The sequence below is a fragment of the Sander lucioperca genome, chromosome 13 (assembly GCF_008315115.2).
Source record: "Sander lucioperca isolate FBNREF2018 chromosome 13, SLUC_FBN_1.2, whole genome shotgun sequence".
Classification (NCBI taxonomy): domain Eukaryota; kingdom Metazoa; phylum Chordata; class Actinopteri; order Perciformes; family Percidae; genus Sander; species Sander lucioperca.
The window spans coordinates 6,178,978-6,200,115 of record NC_050185.1 but is presented as its reverse complement, the minus strand read 5'-3'; the positions used below and the strand labels follow the sequence as shown (position 1 = coordinate 6,200,115).

Sequence of the window (21,138 nt, the reverse complement as noted above, 5' to 3'; positions counted from 1 at the left end):
TGGTTTTGCTTTTGTGAGCAATTTGTATTAGTCAAACAAATCCTCTCCCACACATCCCATCCTGCCTTTTGTCTTTGTCTCCCCCTCATACACAGACACACACATGCACAAACATGCTACCTCATAACCCATAAAAGATGATAGTGAACAGAATAGCAGATGGGTTTTCACCTTGGTGCAGACAGAGCTCACAAAGCAGCTCTCAAAGCCAAAAGCTCTCAGAGTCTTAGAGTCTTGTATGCTTATACACATAGGCAAGCCCCCCTCCACACACACACACACACACACACACACACACACACACATATATAAACGCACACACAGTGCCAACAGATTAAGCAGAGGGAATGTTCTTAGCTCCAGAGGGCTTGTATAGGATGTCAGGCGTATCGGCAAACACAGTGGCCGTCCATTCACATTGTAAACCTGCTGTTCTTTGTCCTATGAATATCATGTCAGTGTGATGTGTTCACACAATCCGAAGCCCTAATAGGTCTTTCTTGCCCCCGGTAGGTGTCCCCACTTTTAGGGATCACCGCGGGAACCCTGATCCTGCTCTTCGTGCCTGAGCCAAAGAGAGGCATCGCTGACCAGATGGGACGCATCAGGACCCGCACCTCCTGGCTCTGTGACATGAAGGCACTCGCCAAGAAGTAAGGCCTCCCGCCTCCCAGCCTTAGAGAATACACCAGGTTTTGGGGAGATTGATCTGTTCAATGATTAGTATTGGGCCTAAGATCATCCATTTTCCCCCAGCAGGTCACTAAGAGCCATACATGCTAACAATTTAGCTTACACTTGTTGAATGATAGGCTGCAAGCATTATATATTAGATCTTTGGGGTTGTTTTGGGGTTTTGGATAGAAATAGAGCTGCAACGATTAGTCCACTAATCACTTAGTCAACATATAATTAATCAATTATTTTTGATTAATCGGTTAAGTCAGTTTTCAAGCAACAATACCAAATATTTGCTAGTTCCAACTTCTTTCTGTGCCTTAACGTTATAGGAAAAGGACTCTATTTTCTGTTTTTCTGATGTATCGAATTAGCACATTATATAGATAATGAAAATGATCCTAGAGCCCTAGATACAAACATACACACTTGTTACATTTATACATTCACTCATGGTTGGCCTACAGTAGCCATTAGAGGCATGGAAATGTCAACACAAGACACAGTGAACCAGTGTCATTCATGCAATACTGCTGACCTGTGAAGGGAGCTTTGCATCTGTGACACTGAAGGCCCTTGTTATTATATGACATGGGGGCTACATTTCTTTAAGAAATGTTATAAACTCTATATAGCTACTGTAATGTAGCCATGCAGGTTTATGGGAACTATTTTAGGGGAGCAACCACATATTTATGCCCTTCACAGTGTGACTTTTAGCTGTACACAGTCTTCCACATTCACAACCAATGGAATGTGTTAAATGGTGTGTTATTTTTGTCTCCTACATAAAACTGTCAACTGCATATCATTTCAGTCTACAATGTAGCACAGATATGCTTTTTGTTTTTTGTATTCCCTTGTTATCTATTTGCAGATGTTATCAGATGTTTTTTTTACAAAGAGAGCAAGTGAGATGTTTGAGATTGTGTGAGAAAAAAAGAAGTTTGTTTCTGTTGTAAGCCAAGATTATTACCTGTTTGATTGTGCGTGTTTTTCTTTGTGTGGCTAGTCGGAGCTATGTGTTCTCCTCCCTGGCGTCCTCGGCGGTGTCTTTTGCCACTGGTGCGTTTGGCATGTGGATCCCTCTGTACCTGGCCAGAGCTCAGGTGGTGCAGAAGACGGCCGAGGCCTGCACCAAAGAGATCTGCAGTAGCACAGACAGGTGAGAGGTTAATGACTAAACATAAAGTCACAGGTGTAATCTGATTGATATTAATCTGTAATCTGAAACCGTGTAAAAGAGAAAGATACCAGCATCCTTTGTGTTCAAAGCTGGACGAACTGGACTGAACTACTACAGAGCTAAAGTCCAGTTCATCTATTTATATTGGAAGTATTTCAATGTTGCACCATTTATAATGACAGATGCTTATTTTTGAAATGTGCACAACCTAGCTTTGCCAGGTACCATGGACTTAAGACTTGCATGATATATATTTGAAGTAACCTAAGTCTTGTCTCCGCTCTCCTGTCTAGCCTTATCTTTGGGGTGATCACCTGTGTGACGGGTCTGTTAGGCGTGGTCATCGGGGCCGCCACCACGCGCCTGTGCCGCCAGAAAACAGAGCGAGCCGACCCGCTCGTGTGTGCTGTCAGCATGCTGGGCTCGGCTATCTTCATCTGCCTCATCTTCGTGGTGGCCAAGAAGAGCATCGTAGGAGCTTATGTAAGAGTCACTTCCTGTTACCCGTTTGTATATATTGTGTCTGCAGCAGAGGAAGTTTATGATTAGGCCCCTTTCTGCTTTCTGTTATCCAAGAATCAACAGGTCATCAGTGAAAATGTCCCTCTGCCAAGGAGCGATTAGTATGTTAATTATGGGTTAGCTTTAGGGGCTGAGAATTAAAAGGGAAAGTCTGGTAACCAATCTAACAAGAGAAGGCTTAGTAAAAGCTTATCGGGCGGGGTTAATGTTTGAATCAGAGATGAGCAGTAGAAGGACACCTTGCCTGATGCCAGCTCCCTTCAGGCCCAGAGGCAGTGAGTGGGATGTTGCTCCTCATAATGAATAGCCTTAATTGCAGGTTAGATTGAGATGGCCTCGGGAGCTGCTGCAGGTGGTTGAGGCTCATTCCTCATCTGGCCAAAAGTTAAAAATCTCAGGCAAATGCCCAGAGAGCTTAATTGCCTTGTGAAGCAGGAAAGGGTGCAACTTAGCAGTCGCTGCCCTGAAACAATGCACTCTGGGCACTCTCACCAGGCACACATTTCTCACTCTTATCAAGAGACAAAGGAATAGGAACTGACTCTCAACAACCTGGGCAGTAATAATGCTGGAAAGCTGGGAAAGATGGAAAATATTTCCCATGAGTGTAGGGGAACATAACAAACAGCCTTCCATATCCGAAGTGTGTGACCTTGCCATGTCTGACCTTTGATTTTTTTTTAACAGTAAAATAAGTTTGTTTAATATAGCACCTTTTACAGACAAAGTCAGTGCTTCACAAGACAAGAATTGTTACAAAATAATACCCAATAACAGTAAAATGAACAATTACAAATTAATAATATAACAATAGTAATAAAAATTAAAAATAGTAAAAACTAAAGTATGTGTGAGGTGCTTTGTTTGTATGTGCAGGATGACAGGCCACATTATTGGACAATGACTGCTTTTATAAAACTGTGATAACACGCCATTTCAATCAACAAAGAATGACAATATTAAATAATAACCTTATTAATTAAATGTGCCATGCTCCATATACTGTATGGAGTATATGGAACGTACTGGTTTTCAACAGCTGCTGAAAAAAAGTAGTTACTAAATGATAAATAATTACTTGCTTAAGTGGCGATTTTAATTAAATGAATGAATGAACTTCCATGAGGTCAAAGGAGCACATTTATTAGGTGTCTGACGCGAGGCATGACTCAGCCAATTAGACCTGAGGTGTCCATATTAATTACATGACAACAGACCGGTCCAACTCAATTCTAGACAAATGCTATGTGACAGAAAGGGTTTTTGCTGATGCACTCAAGTGACACCAGATTTCTATCTTTGCATTGGTCACAAAGGGGTAAAGATGCAGGCATCGGATGCTCTCAAATGTTTCAGATGTTACCCAGGACCAATTAAGAATTTGTTTGGTGGAAACATACAACAGTATCAGTAGTTAAACCATAACAGGCCGTGACTTTAAACACGTGACTTCACTTCTTCTCGGACTACTCTACACTACCATGTTAAATCATTGTACAGTACAGCAGCAGTTGTAAGTGATCAGCTCAGGTTTCATTGCGAAGCACTGACAGATGTGTCATGTTATGAGGCGTGACGTGGCTGTGTAGCCATTGACCCTCCGCAGCTGTTGTCTCGTCAACACACAGCTAATCTGAGGAAAGGCTGGGCTTCTCTCTTCTAAGAGGCAACATGTCGGTCACGGTGTCTGGTTCGCAGCTCTCAGAACACACTTGTCTACATCTCCTCTGTCAGACCGCTTCTGTAGCTCTCTGTACTGTACTGTAGGTCTGGCACACTGGCAGAAGGGTTATTCCCCAGCAGGAAACACACATCAACCTGCCGTGTCAAACCGTGCCAGACGAAACCAGCCAATACAGACACGCGAGATTCCACTGCAAACCAAATCCCTCTGGGTCTGTTTTTAAGAAAGTGGCCTAATAGCAACAACAGCTGGTACCGGCTGGTGTACATACAGTAGCCTGCTTGCACATATAGTACGCTGTGCGTCAAGTCTACCATGTTATTTAAAGCTTACGTTTTTTGTTCCACCCATTCAGAAGTACAGTAGGACATAAATGCAAACGTTGCAGCTGGATTTAAATTTAGGAAGTGTTCAAATGTTCCCACATTGAATATACAAGAATGACAAGAATAAACCATCCTTATCTTCCTGTGCTGTTTTTCAGCTTGTAGGCTCAATGGGACCAAAATGAAGGACCTGCACCTCCACGTATAATTGGGCCTCAGCATAATAACATGTTTTTAAACCACAGCAACCAAAGCACTTTTATTCAGCATTGGATTCCCACACACAGTAGCAATATCTGCAACCTCCTTATTTGGCTTCATGTCTGCCTACCAGTCTTTTGTGCAGTGGAAATTGGCTGATCTTAATTAGCACCACTAAATAGACAATTTTTTCTGCTTTATTTAGGTTTGCATCTTTATAGGCGAGACGCTGCTTTTCCTGAACTGGGCCATAACAGCAGACATTTTAATGGTAAGTACTGAGAACCTATACTTATCCACTGGGTCAGTGGAAATTCCTGCAACAAACTACACCAAACGGTGGCCATCTAATTAGACACCGTTTTGTGAGATGTGTGAGTGGACTAGTTTGGGTGGGGCTGATAATTACTGTCTTTACCATGATTGATTCATACACTGTTCATGAAAACAAATCTGATATATGTTTTGGTATCTAAAAGTGAAAAGTAAGCCAAATGAAATTAGACTTTCAGTAAGGTGGGTGGACCAAAAAGTGCCTAAATTTGTAACTAGGTTGGAGACTGTGGTGAGTTTGTAGAGACAGAGATAAGCCATTACTGACATTTGAGTGACAGGTCTGCCTGGGGTGTTCTGAACTAATGAGGTGGGCTCTGTGTACATAATTTAAGAAGCAAGAGTTGTTTTAACATGGCCGAGTGACTCTTTCTACCTCTGTCTCTTCATCGCCTCACACCATCTCATGTATTTTTTACCCTCCGTTTCTCTCTCTCTCTCTCTCTCTCTCTCTCTCTGTGCAGTTTGTAGTTATCCCCACGCGGAGAGCAACGGCGGTCGCTTTTCAGAGCTTCACCTCTCATCTTCTGGGTGACGCAGGAAGTCCGTACCTGATAGGCCTGGTAAGACTCTTCCAGAAGAATCTCAGGGTGTGTGTGTGTGTGCATTGCTTTAAGTGGGCCAGTGCAAAGTGAAGTACAAGCTTTTAGCACACGTCTCAGGAGGGCTGGTGAACAGTGTTGGGATTTCACCGCTCCGGTCAGGAGATGAGAGAGGGATTCTTACTGGGAAGCTAGGCTTCTCAAGGTCACGGTCACTCAACCCCCAACAGCCCCACCCCCCCAAATGCATATATCCAGGGGGCCAGAATACAAGTGCTGCTTGCTATTTAATGGAGTGTAAAACAGGATCCACCTCAGACTGTCAAGCAACATTCCTCTCATTCCCAATAGAGAATGAACATTTCTGAAGTTAAATAGTAACTCCATGGAGGTACACATTCCGTATTCGTTATTTGAGCCTACAGGACGCAATGAAAAATACGCTGTTTTGCACAGACAACACAAAACAAACATCACAGGCATACTGCATGTCCCAATCTTCACATCACTTCTGAATGTTTAACTTTTTATATCAATTTCTATGATGTGCCAGTAACTTGCTGGGAGAGAATAGACTGCCTCAGTGTTACATTGTGTTTTATTGTTGTGCCTCTGTCTCACAGCCTAGGTCATGTTAACAAAGACAAAGTGGAAGTCTTTGATTAGTGAATCAAACTGATCCTGGAGATCCACTGTCAGGGCCTGACAGTCTGGCAACAGACGCAGCTGTCTGTCGAGCTGCATTCAAAGTGTCCTGTTTTTCTTTTTCTTTTCTTCCCTAAATGGAAATATTAAACTATTGTCGAAGCCAGATAAAAGGAGCAGTACGTTATGTCCAAGTACTGACAAGCTCTTTAAAAGACTAAACAAAACTGGCATTAAAAAAAAAAAAAAAAAAATTCTGGGAAACAGAATCCGACGCTGTATTGTTCCTGCAGATCAAATAAAACCCAGTGTCAACCTATATTCTACAAACGTCCTGTTGACACAAGAGAGATACAGTACTTTGAAATGTGATGTGTGATGTGTGATTCAGTCTGGATCACTTTAATTCTAACTGATGTAAATATTGCAACCAATCCTGAAAAGATTAATGGGTTATTCAATCCACAGAAAAATGACTGACAGCAGTTTTGATACCTGATTAAGCATTTACGTCATTTATTTAAACAAAAATGATAAACATTTCCTGGTTTCAGCAGCTCAAATTTGAGGATTTGTTGCTTCACACAGCTGTTTCATATCAATTAATTCATTAATAATGAATTATCTTTGTGTTTTGGCCTGTTGGTCGGACAAAACAATCAATGTAAAGATGTCACTTCGGGCTCGAGGAACATTTGACGGGCATGTTTCACCATTTTCTGACATTTCATAGACTACGCAATTAAATAGATGAATGATTAATTGATCATTAAAATCATTGTTAGTTACACCTTTAGTTTCAGCCTTACAACATGATATGGTACCCAATATAATTGCTCTCATAATATTTCAACAAGTTTCAAATGTCAGAATAATGCAGCCCACACACACTGCCAGCCAAAATGACCCAGTCATGGCCCCACAGTTCGCCAGTCACCCAGGTTCTCCATCCAGCCTCCGGGCTCACGACACTCCTCTGACACTCACTCAAACCCCCGACCTACGAGGGCCAGAATGCTCTAAGTGCGTCACCACTCACTGTCTCAATTCTTGAACTGAGGCTTAGCACGCGAGTGTGATGGACTAGTCGTGACGCACGCTGAGTACGGGCAGATATACAGTCACTTATGCACACTGGCACAAATCCTGTGAATGAGCAAAGTGGAGAATTTCAAGGAAAACAGACGGGTGGTTATTGCTAAGCAACCACAGGAGAAAGTGAGCGAGTGAGTCAGTCCTTTTGGTTCACAATTGGGTTTTGACATGTGCACCAAACAGACCAGAAGATGATGTGCTCAACTCTACAAACCACCATAGCACCATAGTTGCTTTCTGTGGGAACGCCTGTAGATATTGGTGCCCAAATGCCACACAATTACCACTTCCTATTGTGTAAAAAAGTGCATCAGAAATTCTCCTGAGCTTGTGCCAACATCCCCCTCTATCAGCATGTAGACCAAAACAGTTGTCACATAAGAATCCCCTGAGAACCACTTAATGGACTCCTCCTATACTGCATGAGTAGGACATGACATGTCCGCGGGCAGAGTGGGTGGCAGGGAAACGCCAGGAACAATCTCTCAGCAATCTTCCAAGAAATTCCTTCTAGCTCAATAATTAGACATGCAGCAGCACACTATGTATTTATAGCTAAGCTGTACTGTTGCAAGTTGCAGGCAATTTACCGTACCTGGTGAAATAGCTCTGCAATGGCCACACACACAGCTGCTGGACGTACACCATGTTTTGCCACACACGTGTATTTCATTTATTTCCCTCCACTATCCTCACTCTTTCTCTGATCACTCCTCCAGGATACGTGCATGCACATGCACATGTGCACTGTACGCACACGTTTACTCCCTCCGACATCCTCCTGTCAGCAGTTCTCCAGCTCTCTCCGTGGAGAATTTCATTCTGCTGACGCTAACATATAACGTGCTTGAGCCAGGGTGACCTATGGCCGCTCAGACTCTCACTCATACACAGACAAGAAGCCCCCTCTTCTTCCTGCTGTGCAATCATACACATAATCTGCTAAAAGCTACCATCGGCATCCTCCTCTCCGTCACGATTGTCAGTACAGTGATCTATGTTTGAGAGCTGCCCTGTGAGTGACACTGGAAAGCAGAAATGGTCACTTTACACCCACTATTCTCCAGCTGCTGTTTTCCTCAGCGCCACACATCACAGACAGACTGAACGCAAGTGTTACCCAAGCCTTTGACAACAATAGAGTATGAGCTATTAGCTGTAAAATCCTGCCACGCTTAAAACAAAAACAGGGCGTCTCACATAATACTGTGTGTGAGTGAGATGAGCATAGCGTCATGTAGAGTGTGTTGGAGCATGACAGGATATTTAAGAACTTTTGGTAGATGATTAATTTGAATGAAATCTCTCTTGTCTTTGTGTCTGTGTTTCTCTGTGTGCGTGTGTGTGGTGGTGGCGGTGGTATGTGTTTGTCATTGTGTATTTGTGTGCAGATCTCCGACGCCCTTCAGCAGAGCTACACAACCTCGGCACTGTGGCGGTTCCTCAGTCTGGGCTATGCCCTCATGCTTTGTCCCTTCATCATCGTCCTGGGGGGCATGTTTTTCCTGGCCACTGCCCTGTTTTTCCTGGATGACAGGGAGAAGGCCGAGAAACAGTAAGTGACTCAGACAGTGTTTGAATAACTCATCATTATTTCATTTGTTATTTAGCCATTCATTCTTTAAATATTTAAGACTTGCTTGAGATGTTCTCCGCTGGCTTTCTGAGCTCCACAAATCCAAACACATCACCTCAGTGCAAGAGGCTGGAGAAGCAGCAATAATATTGGTGTTATTCTGAGTGCCATACAAATATAAAGAGGTTAGACATGGGAACAATTATATTCTCTTTAACCCAGTTGTGGGGGTTTGAAGTGTGTCAGGGACAAGCTGCCCTGTGATGCCAACAATGGAGCTCAGATAGACTCAGAAAGCAGAAAGGCCCCAGAGCCAATAGAAAGTCCCAGTCAGCTACTATAAAAGTGCTCTAGAGCTGACACAAGCTGTTCTAGCCATCAATTTGTTTAAGTGTCCTTACATAGACTGTTACTAACTACCTCCCCTTTTATTCAAGCATTCACATTTTCCTCTTTCAAACACCAAAAAACGTGAAGAGCCCAGAGGGCACGGTAGCTGGTCATAGCCTTAAAAGGCTAAAACAAACACACTCATCCGCTTTCAGATGGTGAGACATGACTTCTTGTTTCTTTCTGACTATTTTTTCCTACTTTTTTATCACATTGACTTACTCCCCTGGTGCCAGCGCTCTCAGAAATGACTTCCTTCCTGTTGAAGATGAGGGACATTTTTAGACAGGATGGCAGTCTGATGTCTGTCTGCAGTCAGCCTTGTCTTCACCCTGAGGAGTTCGTTGTTCCCACACCAAAACCCCTTATTAAGACAGATTTTTAGCACAATTAAAGCAGAATAAGCATATTTGCAATCATATGTATTGAAGAGGACACCTAGAAATGTGGAAACTGAACTTCAAGTTTTTAATCCTGGGGTCAAGCTACCATCCAAGCCGTTATTATATCCTCTTTGTAATGTTCATAGTTTTAAAGGGGTCTCTGTAAAGGCGCCGCTAAGCTGATGTGTGGCTTCTGTTGGGCCTGATCCAGGGAAGAAAAGGGAAGAAATGCAGAACAATGACCAAAAGAAAAGTCCCACTCTTGCCATCATGCCAGTAATAGATACTAGTTTGTGGTCCAATTTGTGGTTTAAGCTATCTCACCACATTATTGCACAGTGTGGGCAGATGGCACATGTTCACTCAAACTATATCTAACCACAACCCCATTGACTTTCACACTACATGCTGTAGGGCAAAGCTAATAGAGCAACAGATGGAGATAAAAAAGACTCAGATATGACACACTTGGAGGCATTGGAAGCTTGTTCCTGTACTTGATATGCTTTATTACAAATACGATGCTCAACATAAACGTGAGGAGGCTGGCTCAACATTTCAAAGCTCATACAGTACCTTAAATAAAGGTTTAACAGTTGTATTAATCGTTAATGAATCATTTACTAATGCTTTATAGATTAGATATAGATTAGAAGCTATTAATACGTTTTCGGTTGCCAGGTTGTGAAAAATCTCTCTGGCTATTGAGTCTTTAATAAAGTCAAATTATCAGATCATTAATAAAGGGCCAGGAGTTTGTCCCTTTCTAATGAGCAAAGTCTGCAGTTAGACATGTTAATAAGCCATTAATACATGGTAACAAACAGCAAGTCTGCAGTTATAAATGGTAATAACCAGCCTAATTAGAAACCTTTTCCTGAACTACATACATGTATCCAGTACACATGTATATTTGATATCAGAACATTACATTGCGAATACACTTTGAAACATATTCAATATCAAATGCCTTACTCTCCTACTTTAACTTTAATACATTTCCATCTGTATCTACAAAGAACTGCCAGAATCAGAATAGTTCATTTTCCACCTTCGCTCGTATGCCTCACCTATAGATGGGTTAATCATACACCAGCTTGTCAGATTACATCAAAGTTTGTGTATATATACCAAACATAGCATTGCATACCTCACATAGTATACTAGAGGCCCCTATAGAACTGTACTAAACATCCCAATGAAGAAAAACCTCAAACTTAAACAGCAGCAGCTTTTATATAACGAGCTGCAAACAGCACCTTAGGGACCAAGAAATATGACAACATCCACAACTTTGTACAACTATGGCTGTTTCATGACTGGGATATTTATAGATTCCATTCATGCTATAAAGCCCCTGATTTATAAATTTCCTCTGACTTTACAGAGCGCTTTGCGGCTTTTTCCCCTCCTTTGAGTGTGTCCTCAGATATTCAACGCTATTTATAAAAGGCGCGGAGCCGAACAAGTTACTCACTGGAGCGCGCCTTTCTATTTCCAGCCTTAAAGAGTGCTTTATTATTTCTAGGTTGTTAGCTTTTTTTGGGCTGCAGGGTTGCCATTAATAGTCCACATTTACACTTAGTGATGTGTGAGAGCATAACTGTCTCATCCGCCATGCCGGTGCGCTTTGACAATAGAGATTTAGTGTGGGTCAGGGCAGGGTGAGCACTACAGCCTGGAGGATCAGCAGACTGTGACAACTGACAGACCGAGGAAGACAGTTAGTCTGTGATGAGCGAAACTGGGAGAATTTGTTGGAAAAAGGGAAAAATAAATGTTGAATGTGATTTGAGAAGATCTGTCTGAAAGCGTTTGTGGATCCATAAATCCTAAAAATATACCTCTCTCCTCAGGTTGAACCAGATGACACGACCACCTTCCTCAGTCAAGGTATGACCAGGTAAATTACCTTTTCTCCCAAAGACGCTTTTACACTTTAGTGCTTTTCATATCAGCAGTTCTACAAGCAGTTTAAGTGCTTGCTAACAAAGAGACGGTTTTGGAACATCAACATTTATAGGGCTCTCTCCTCATTACCTGGGAAGCATAATGTAGAGCTCCTTTCATTAGGAAGACTTCTTTCAGGACTTAAAAGACACTTTGACCCTGATGCTATCCAAAGCTTTATGACATTGTAAACGCTGAAAGTGATACACGTTATGATACACAAATGATTGATCTATGATCTATTTCCTGTCTCAGTGTACTCAGGGAGTGTCCAGGCATTCTTAGAGTGGTGGTTATTTGACCAACTATCTGGCATCTTATCAAGACCCAAGCTGCCTTGCCTCCTTCCTGCCTTTATCGGACTCACACACACACACGGTGCAAAGCCTCTCTAATTATTAACTAAGCAAAGAAAAGACACAATAACTGGCAGCACACCAGCCAACTCTGCACTGTAGGACAATGGGGAGCTACTGTAGTTGCCGGTACAGAATAACAAGATTAAACTCTGACTTACTGATTAGAAGGACAAGGTATCTGTTGTGACATTATGTAAAGGTTGAGCCAAAAGGTCAAGGTTTACCCCCCCTTCTTATCATTTCTTTGTATCTCTGTCTGGGTTTATTTGTCCACTAAACGTTTGTCAAAAATGTACACAAAGTGCAGAAAAATAGGTCATGAATGTGTACACTGCTGGGTTTATTATGACCACCTCACAATAATGCTTTGTGTGTCTCCAGTGTGAAATGGAGAAGGTCATATATTTATATATATATATATATATATATATATATATATATATATATATATATATATATATATATATATATATATATATATATTGATTAGATAGATAGATAGATAGATAGCTTTCCTAAAAAAATTGCTAATTCATTCATTTCTTGGTTTGCATGATAAAATTGCAGCAACTTGTGAAAACCAGGAAATGGAGGTGTGTGGGATTTCTTACAGAATGGTTAGAGTTCAGGCGAGGAAGCAGGGCGATCTCTGCCAGTTGCAACTCCCTGCAGTATTTGAACGCAACAGTCGACTTGGTGGAAAAACTGTACAAAGGTGTAATGTCCTGCAGGCGGAATACAGGATGATCCCATGAACTACAAGAACACTTTGCTGACTATTTTCTCAAGCCTTCATTTACATTTTCAGATTTATTTCTGCCTTCCAGACAGCCATTAGTTTCCATTCACTTCACTTTAGAATAAAGTGTCTACTTCCAGGGGTATCCTGCTGTTTTATATATATATATATATATATATATATATATATATATATATATATATATATATATATATCATAAGGCAGTTATGACCATTGTAAAAATAAATAAATAAAAAGAATCCTTTGTGCATTCAAGGACACTCTGACATTTGAGCATCGGCTGATGAAAAAAAAAAGCATTGCATTAAAGCTTCAAGGTCCAGCTTTATTGTCTTATTGTGCAATGCTGTATTGTATAACAACGATGAATACAAAGACTACAAACTAATCCATAAAGAATAATTCAGAAGATATTTTGCTGGGAATACATGTCAAAAAGGATCTTGTGTATTTACTATTCTTTTTTTATTACGAATTCTTTATATTCTTTTCTTGTATTGTTATTAGACATAACTTATCTGCAGTCAGCTACAATTCAAAGTGTCCTTGAATGTGCCAACTATGAGACTGTTCCACAAACACTTTATGCTTACAGCTGCTTAACCATATAATCTAGTCAAACACAGGCCCAAAAGTAAAAGTGTGATGGATTACCCATCACAAGCAAGTCTGAAAGCTCTGCAAGTTGATTTGCATTGTGCACTAATGAATAGGAGCCAGTGGCTGTCTTGAAGGCAGGAAATCAATCTAAAAAAAAGTTGTGGCATGCTTTGTAAAATATTCCGGAGAAATATTCTGGATAAACAATTTGTAAGGTAGTTAAAGCTTTAGTGCGTCCGTTACATTCAAGCCATTGCCCAATGAGTTGATACAAAGCTAAGTAAGACTATCAGCTCCACGCAACTCTCTCTCTGTATTTCTCAGTATGGCTATAATACACAAAACCACCAGTGTGTTTTACTGCAAGTACTGCAATGTCATTACCATTGGCAGGGTGACATTAGTATGCACAGCTAATGACAGGTGACATGAAAGGCTCCCACATGGCTGCCACACATCAGGTTTCAGCGGCACTTTATGCTCTCAGCCTGAGGGTTTCATCAGTTCTCTGTCACACACAGCGACTCAAGCATTTTCTCCCTGCTGTCAAACAGGGCTAATTATAGAGAGCAGTGATTACAGATACATGAGGTCAGAGTTGAATCTGCCTGCAAACCTGATCATTTCTATTCTTAAGTAAACCACGAGGCGCTCAGTGGTGATTGATTATCAACACATTTCTTTTGGAGGATAATCCAATCAGTGACAATATTTCCTCCCTTGGGTCTGACTTACAGATCAATACAGTTCACAGTTCATCTGCTCTCTGATATGATGTAAAGTGTTGCAGTCCAAACACTTACTCTGACCACTGTTCCCAGAGGTACAAACCGCTGCTCTGAGAAACAATTAAGAAAGAAACGTAAGGATGTAAAAGAACACATGCCGTTGTGAAGTGCTGCGGTAGATTAAAGGAGACTATTTACATTACAGAAAAAGTGTTTGGCTCTAGCGAGCGGGTGGAAGTGAAGGAGAGGAATTTGGAGTAGGAGAGAAAAGACACACGACCGCTGAATAAATGAGGATGAAGGGAAGCAGTAATCGCCTAAACTGTTATACATCGCAAGCTATTAATCTCCGGTGATGCAATCCCAGACGGAGATCTGATACACTGAGATCCAATTAACTTCCTGTGCAGGAGGAACCAGCCTCTGCTGACCAGATTCACCCCACGGCACGTGATAACAAGAGGACATCCCCAAGCTAGGGACTGTCAAAAGATCAGCATGAGATCTGACAGCAGAGCTTCACACTCATTTATTCAGTAATCACAATCCCATATTACACAGGGAGGAATCTCACATCACGAGGTCAAACTCTGATTTAGTCACTGCTGTCCAAACTTTAAGTGTTAAAAGTGTTTACACAGCTGCAGGCACATACTTTCCTTCTTCGCATGCTTATCATTCAACAAAAGCTCCGAGTCCTCAGTCAGCAGTGCTGAGTGGGCTCATGGGCAGTGACCACACACACACACACACACACACACACACACACACACACACACACAGTATATACACACACAGTACAGCCAGGCTCTGATGTAACCTGTGTAGCTGACGATGCATTTAGAAAGGCCCTAATCTTTCAGACCTTCTTCTTTCATAATCCAATGAATACGCGAAAAGGAAGAACTTAATCAGTGCCCTCTTTACAGTGAAGTATCTTTGGTTGCGTCTACCAAACCATTTACTGCTTTCTCCATCCGTCCTCGAATGAGAAGCCAATCAAAGCTATAGCAATGTCAGCCATCATGATTTGCATCCTCCCAGCCAAAAACCACTACAAGTCGGTTTGATTAGGGTTTATCCGCTTGCCAGACCAATCACACCTCCCCTTTGCTTGAGAGGACAACAGTCTCTAGCACAGTACTAGTGAAGCTAGGAGGCTAGGAGGCAGGCCAATCTATCACATCAAAGCATTCACAGCTTTACTTGTCTCTATGTCACGCTGGCTTTTGAGCAATTTAATTTTAAGTTTGGCTCATAAACAATTCACAGTTTACAGCAACAACTGACACTTATAATTGAAGGCAATGGTTCATCCCTGTTTTGGAGAATCCTCTAATCCTCCTGTTCAAGCTATTGCCATTGTTTGTATGATGTGCGGCTGTTGTGTTTCTGGAACACAGCAGCGTGTCTACATGAGTGTGAACGTATATGTCTGTGTGCACACTGTGTATGTGTGGATGTGTGCTTGAGAGTGTGAGACACTGCACTAATCCTGTAGTAGCTTGTGTACTGGAGCATCCAGAGCACCGTAATGACAGAGCGCAAACAAACAACGGGACGCACCGCCATCTCTCTCATCCAATCTGAAGAGATCACAAGCGTGGCCCCATCAGCGCTTAATGATTTAATCTCCAACTGGAGTGTAGTTTCCCCCCCTGGTGCCACATTTCAGCAGCTGGAGCAATGGCATGTTTACATCAATAGATTAGTTAGAGATAATGTAATATTTAACTCCAAGTTAAAGTTTCCAAGTTGGTCAGTCATGTGGTGTTTTTAACATCTTTAATGCAATGCTATTTATGCAGTCTGTAAATTCTTGCAAAAGCTTGCTGAAAGCCTCAGAAACATTATTTTACATCAGCAAACCTTTTCGTTTAAGTTTTTACACAAGGTAATACTTAACAGGTGAAGTTGTATTAACACAGAGCAGTAAGTTGATGCAGTAGACAAATCAAGTTTACATTAGTAGTCATTACTAAATATCATTAGTGAACATAAATATTTTTTTCTGGAGTTATGTTGTCTAAAATAAGCATGTTTAGTTTAAGTGCTCATATTATGCTTTTTTGGCTTTTTCCCTTTCCTTTATTGTGTTATATATCTTTTTTAGTGCACGTTATAGGTTTACAAAGTGAAAAAGGGACTTACCATCTCCAACAGAAAACACTGTACACAAACTGCTCCAAACAGCTCTATTGTAGTCCAGCCTTTACTTCAGAGACAAACGTGCGTCACTTTGTAACAGACGTTATAATGCTCGCCTAGCTGCTAGCGTGGCACGCCCTCAAACTCTGCTTCTGACTGGCTAGTAGTCCTTACCTAGCTACTGAGCATGTGTGACTCCCAACAAAGATGGAACAGAAGTGTGATGTCTCACTCTGTAGCTAAAACAGAGAGCTCAACACACAGGGTGAAAAGAGGAGCTGCAGCAATGTGCAGTACAACAAAAATATGGTGTTTTTTGAAAATTAAACCATGTAAACCTATTCTGATACCTCTAAATACAATTATGAACCTGAAACCCGGGTCTCGGTCATGGTGCAACAATATATGTAGATAAACATGAACGCTAAATCAACCATACAAAACTAAAACCCATATAACATAAATGCACACCCAACATTAACAGAACATTATTAAAACATGCTTTAACTAGAACAGAAACCGTTCAGAACATACATTTTTCCCATGAGCCTTTGCAGCGCAAAACAGTTCAAACGACCCCGCCCCTCCCATACAGAAACTTAAAATCCTTAGTTATCTCTGCTTAATATGATCTGTGCACTGCATACTTAAGTTGATTATTACAAACAACTAATGTGATTTAGTAATGAATATGGTATTTAACAAAACATGAAAGAATAAATATAGTGACCATAAGTAGCGACCACTAAAAAAAGTTTAATTACAACTAAATCTGGATTTACAGTGTGTGATACACTGAGGCAAAGACACACTTGCATATTTTGTGTGCTACTGTGGCTTATAGCTTTCTGTTGTACAGATTGGGGGGGGGTCTGCATTAAACAAATGTGTTGGTATGCTGTGTGCAGGAAAATATTTAGGTCACAGACTGATCCTGGTGTGCAGGCGCTATCAGTAAGGTCCTAACAGATGGCTTAGGAGCTTTCGACCTCATCAACATCAACATTAATTACATGAGAATATCCTGCGGTGAGGCCATGCTCTAACTGTTTCCTCCCCACTCTCTCTCCCCTTCTTTCAGGTGACAGCCACATGAGGAGCCATCTGAAGAGGCAACCAAACTCAATGAGGATGACAAATTGGAGACAAAAAGCGAGGGCAGCTGATCCACTTCTTTAAAACCATGCCCATGTTCTCTTCACCGCTGCCACGATCATCCTCGTCCTCCTCATCCTCGTCCTCCTCATCTTCCTCTTGGCTCCTGCTGCTCTTCCTTTCCACACACTCATGGAGGCTGCTTAGAACTGGAACGAGGGAGCGTCTTGCCCCTCCTTGAAACGCCTCCAAATCACAGGTTGGTGAGAAAGCGCACAGCGGTGTGCTGAAGCTGGCCGGCTGACAGCTGGTGTCCTCCTCACCTCTGTCGGTGAGAATCCACTGAACCTTCCAGGGAGGAGGTGGGGTGGCAAAATCCCCCATGACCCCTCCGACTCCTGATGCCATACTACTGAATGCTGACCATGAACCTGCCCTGTCTGTCTGCTTGTCTGTCCAACGGTCTGTCCCTATGTCTCTCTGTCTGTAAGTTACATCAGCTGTCAATCTGCACCAAGTGCCATAGCGTCATTACATTCCTTCAGACTTTGCACTGACCACCAACAACACTCATGACTTCATCACTGACTATGTTTACATGCACACTATAATTCAGCCGTTGGCTATGAAATTACTTTGATTAAGCTGTTTGCATTTGCTAGACAGTAGAAGCTGCGTCGACATTTGTAAACTACAGTCATAAAGCTCCATCAGTGTCTCTGTTGCGCCCATTAAAATGGTCCACAATTCATTCTGCCCTGGCTTTCAACACTTGGAGCCTGTAACCTGACAGAGGCTGTAAAATTCAAGTTTTGTGGACCAAGTGATGCAACTCGTTAAAATTTGCTGCAGGAATATCATTCTCTAAGTGTTGTTCATCCGTTCAAACAAGCCTCCAGCAACAGCCCTAATATCAGGTTACTCTGCACATCATAATGGCAGTACTAACAACATGAACTTCAAATGTAATACAGTGTTTACATGATGAATGCAGTATTCTCATAATCGATCGAAGTTTAGCTGTGCATGTAAACATAGCCGTCAAAACCAAGAGCCAAAAAACTGTTACTTTCTAAAGGTCAGTGAATCAGCCTTAAAAATTGGAGCTTTCACATCAACAGCTGCTTCTTTTGACCCCCACGTTTGTTTTTATTTTTAGCTTTTAGCACTTACATCAGCATTGACAGTGCCAGCAAACAGGACAGAGATGACAGATTTCTGCACATTATTTTTCACAAGGTTTCTTGTGATTTCTTTTTTATTCTTTTTTTCTGTGTTGGATTTGAAACTGGAGGTCATACTGCCTATGATTGTTTCAGAAGGACGATGATGCAATCTGATTTAAAGCGGACACTGGACGATATATTTTATAATTTATAATGTACATGCTTTTCCCAAAAGTAAATGAAATGCTACTTTTTTTACTTTTAAGGAGTAACACCTGTGTTTTTGTGTACACAAGAAGCAATACAAACATTTTTTGAGGAAACCAACCTTTTAATCCACACTGCCTTATCAGTGAGCCAGGTTTCTCTTTAAAGGGGATTTAGCTCTCTGATGGTTGGTTTTGAATTTCTGGACACATCACCCACACAGAGACAGAGTCGATTTTAATGATGGATTCCAGTCCTGTCCCCCCTGGTTACAATACCAGGCATTGTGAAAAGAGACCTTTCCCCCTCGCAATTGTAGATATCCCATTCCACCATTAGAAGAAAGGACCTTTGAGAAGAGCTGGAGTCACGGTCATCAGTTTATTACTAAGGGAAATCAAAATCCCAGACAGGAACAGGCAATCCTTCCGCCCCTGGTTAGACTGATGGCGAGCTCTTATCGTTGATAACGGATAAGAGAGGAATCCCCCTTTGAAACCAGACCAGAATTTCCTCAGATGTCACAGAAGGAGCTGAAAAACTGAGTCTCCTTCCATACCTGTACCAGAGAATGACATAGAGAGGGAATTGGTTTCATTACTCTATGCTTTAATTACAGTATGTGCATCGTATTTGTAATTAGTAATAATTCATGCAAAATCCCACAAAGAAGAAAAAAAGTCTGCTATAGCTAGTTGCTTGTGTATACAGAGATTTAGGCAAAAGCTTCATTAGAAGCTACCCTGAAGGATCGTTTTGTTGTAAATTACCTGGTGGATACAATTTTACTAAAACCTATAAGCCACTAATGGAGTCAAAGGTTTTAAAACTGGTGCATAAAGGGGGGGTGGGGGGGGAGCACTTTGCAGACCTCCAAGAAAACACAGAAGGAGGAGGATGGAATGACCTTAGCGGAGGAATAAAGGGAAACGTTGAGGTGGTTCCTGTAGCATTGATGTTTGAGCGTGACTCACGGCTTGCTGGCTATGTGTGGGGTGCTGTGTGGGCTGTGTCCTTGTTGCCAGATCATTAGCTTTAGCTTCTCTCCAACTGCGTGGAGCTCTCTGAATGTGATTCTGTCCAACCTGACGTGTTTACACACCTACATTTTCTTAATGAATTAAGCTTCTTACCTTCCTTTTATTGATTTTCTTTTTTTTAATGTTACCAAATGAGGTTTTTATATATATATATATATAACTACAATAGAGAGATAAATATATATAGCTATATCATGCAGCAACTCTAATATATTGTAAATGATGGCTTGGATGCAATGTATTTATTTGTTTGTTACCATAATGGAGAATAATCTATAAAGGGAAGTTTAAGGTTTGTGTATACTACACTTTGTTGGATGTCATTGGGTTTAGAAATGCCTGTTTTGTTCATCCTTTTGTATCACAATGAAACAACACAATACCTTTTTACATCACTACGATTCATCCTGTTTACTGTGATCTTGAATTGGACATCTTACACATATTACACACAAAAGGAAGTGCAATGCGAATGGTTTAAAGACTTCGTATTGGTCTCATGTTTAGGGTGCAATACTTTTGCATTCACTTTTGTAGCTCTTAGTAAATGTTGTTTTTTTGTTTTTTTTAGAACAACGGATCGAAACCATTTTGCACACGTAATGTTCAGGGATTTATTTGAACCATAGCCTAGCATCAAATTCACAGCCTCTGTCACCGAGGTCTGTCACTTCATGCTCACAGTACAGTACGTTGCTGACATATTGTTCATATCTGTTATGAGAAGGGACGTTGGCTCTGGTCAGATGGGTCATGAATTGAGTTTCACTTTGCCAAATTTAGTTGATTTAGCAGCACCAATCCTTTAGGTGTATATAAGTCCGTTGTATTGAGTAATTCTATGTTAAAAATCACTGAAGTGATGTATTGAGAATGTGCTATTTCTTGTCATACAAGAATCATGTATAAAGAAACCTATTTCTGAAGTTGAGCAGAAAACAGAGGTTATTTTTTATTTTTAGAGCAAGTCAATACAAGAGAAGTGTAGAGGAATCAAAGGATATTATTCTAGAACTGAACTGTGATGCTCCCTCAGGGGGGGTTGATAGAAAATGTACATGTCTGTAAATCAAATAAACCTATTTAATCACTTCATACCGTGTATATCGTGTTTTCTCTGTTTCTGTCAGACATTCACCACATCCAAATGAATCACCATCCAGCTGTGTCTCCATTAAGAAATTATTCTTTACTTAATTACTTCCTCCTGATCTATTTTAGGAGACTTTCATGTCGAGCTTCAGAGCAAAGTTAAATCTAGCCAGTGTTTGAAAAGATGTTAGCTTTCGCACTACAGAAGTGTCTTATCTAAGTCTAAGAATGAGCTATGTACTATTATGCACCACATGCTGTGTGCTATGCCTACATTTAAGTTCCTTAACTACAAACCAGAGACAGCTGGATTATTATTTCACTGATCATTTTGGAAGCACATATTTGTTAATATTCACGTCCATTATGTCATATTCTGTAGCATTAGTGTTGCTAACACCTTACAAAAACATTACAGTTCAAGAACCAGGA

At 41.1% G+C, this 21,138-nt stretch overlaps 1 protein-coding gene across 2 annotated transcripts in view; it reads left to right on the top strand.

Annotated features, from left to right (window-relative positions):
• The window catches only part of spns2 (spinster homolog 2 (Drosophila)), a 69,251-nt gene extending 48,542 nt beyond the window's left edge, over positions 1 to 20,709 (top strand). Inside the window, exons 6-13 of one of the 2 annotated variants that reach the window (XM_036008700.1) lie at positions 514 to 653; positions 1,691 to 1,843; positions 2,158 to 2,347; positions 4,803 to 4,868; positions 5,395 to 5,493; positions 8,604 to 8,767; positions 11,418 to 11,454; positions 17,188 to 20,709. In XM_036008700.1, coding sequence (XP_035864593.1) covers positions 514 to 653; positions 1,691 to 1,843; positions 2,158 to 2,347; positions 4,803 to 4,868; positions 5,395 to 5,493; positions 8,604 to 8,767; positions 11,418 to 11,454; positions 17,188 to 17,202 — 864 coding nt within the window. In that variant the 3' untranslated portion in view covers positions 17,203 to 20,709. Of the gene's footprint in view, positions 1 to 513; positions 654 to 1,690; positions 1,844 to 2,157; positions 2,348 to 4,802; positions 4,869 to 5,394; positions 5,494 to 8,603; positions 8,768 to 11,417; positions 11,465 to 17,187 lie in introns of both variants that reach the window. The other variant, XM_031310707.2, reaches the window with a different exon arrangement.
• The last annotated feature ends 429 nt before the right edge of the window (positions 20,710 to 21,138 follow it).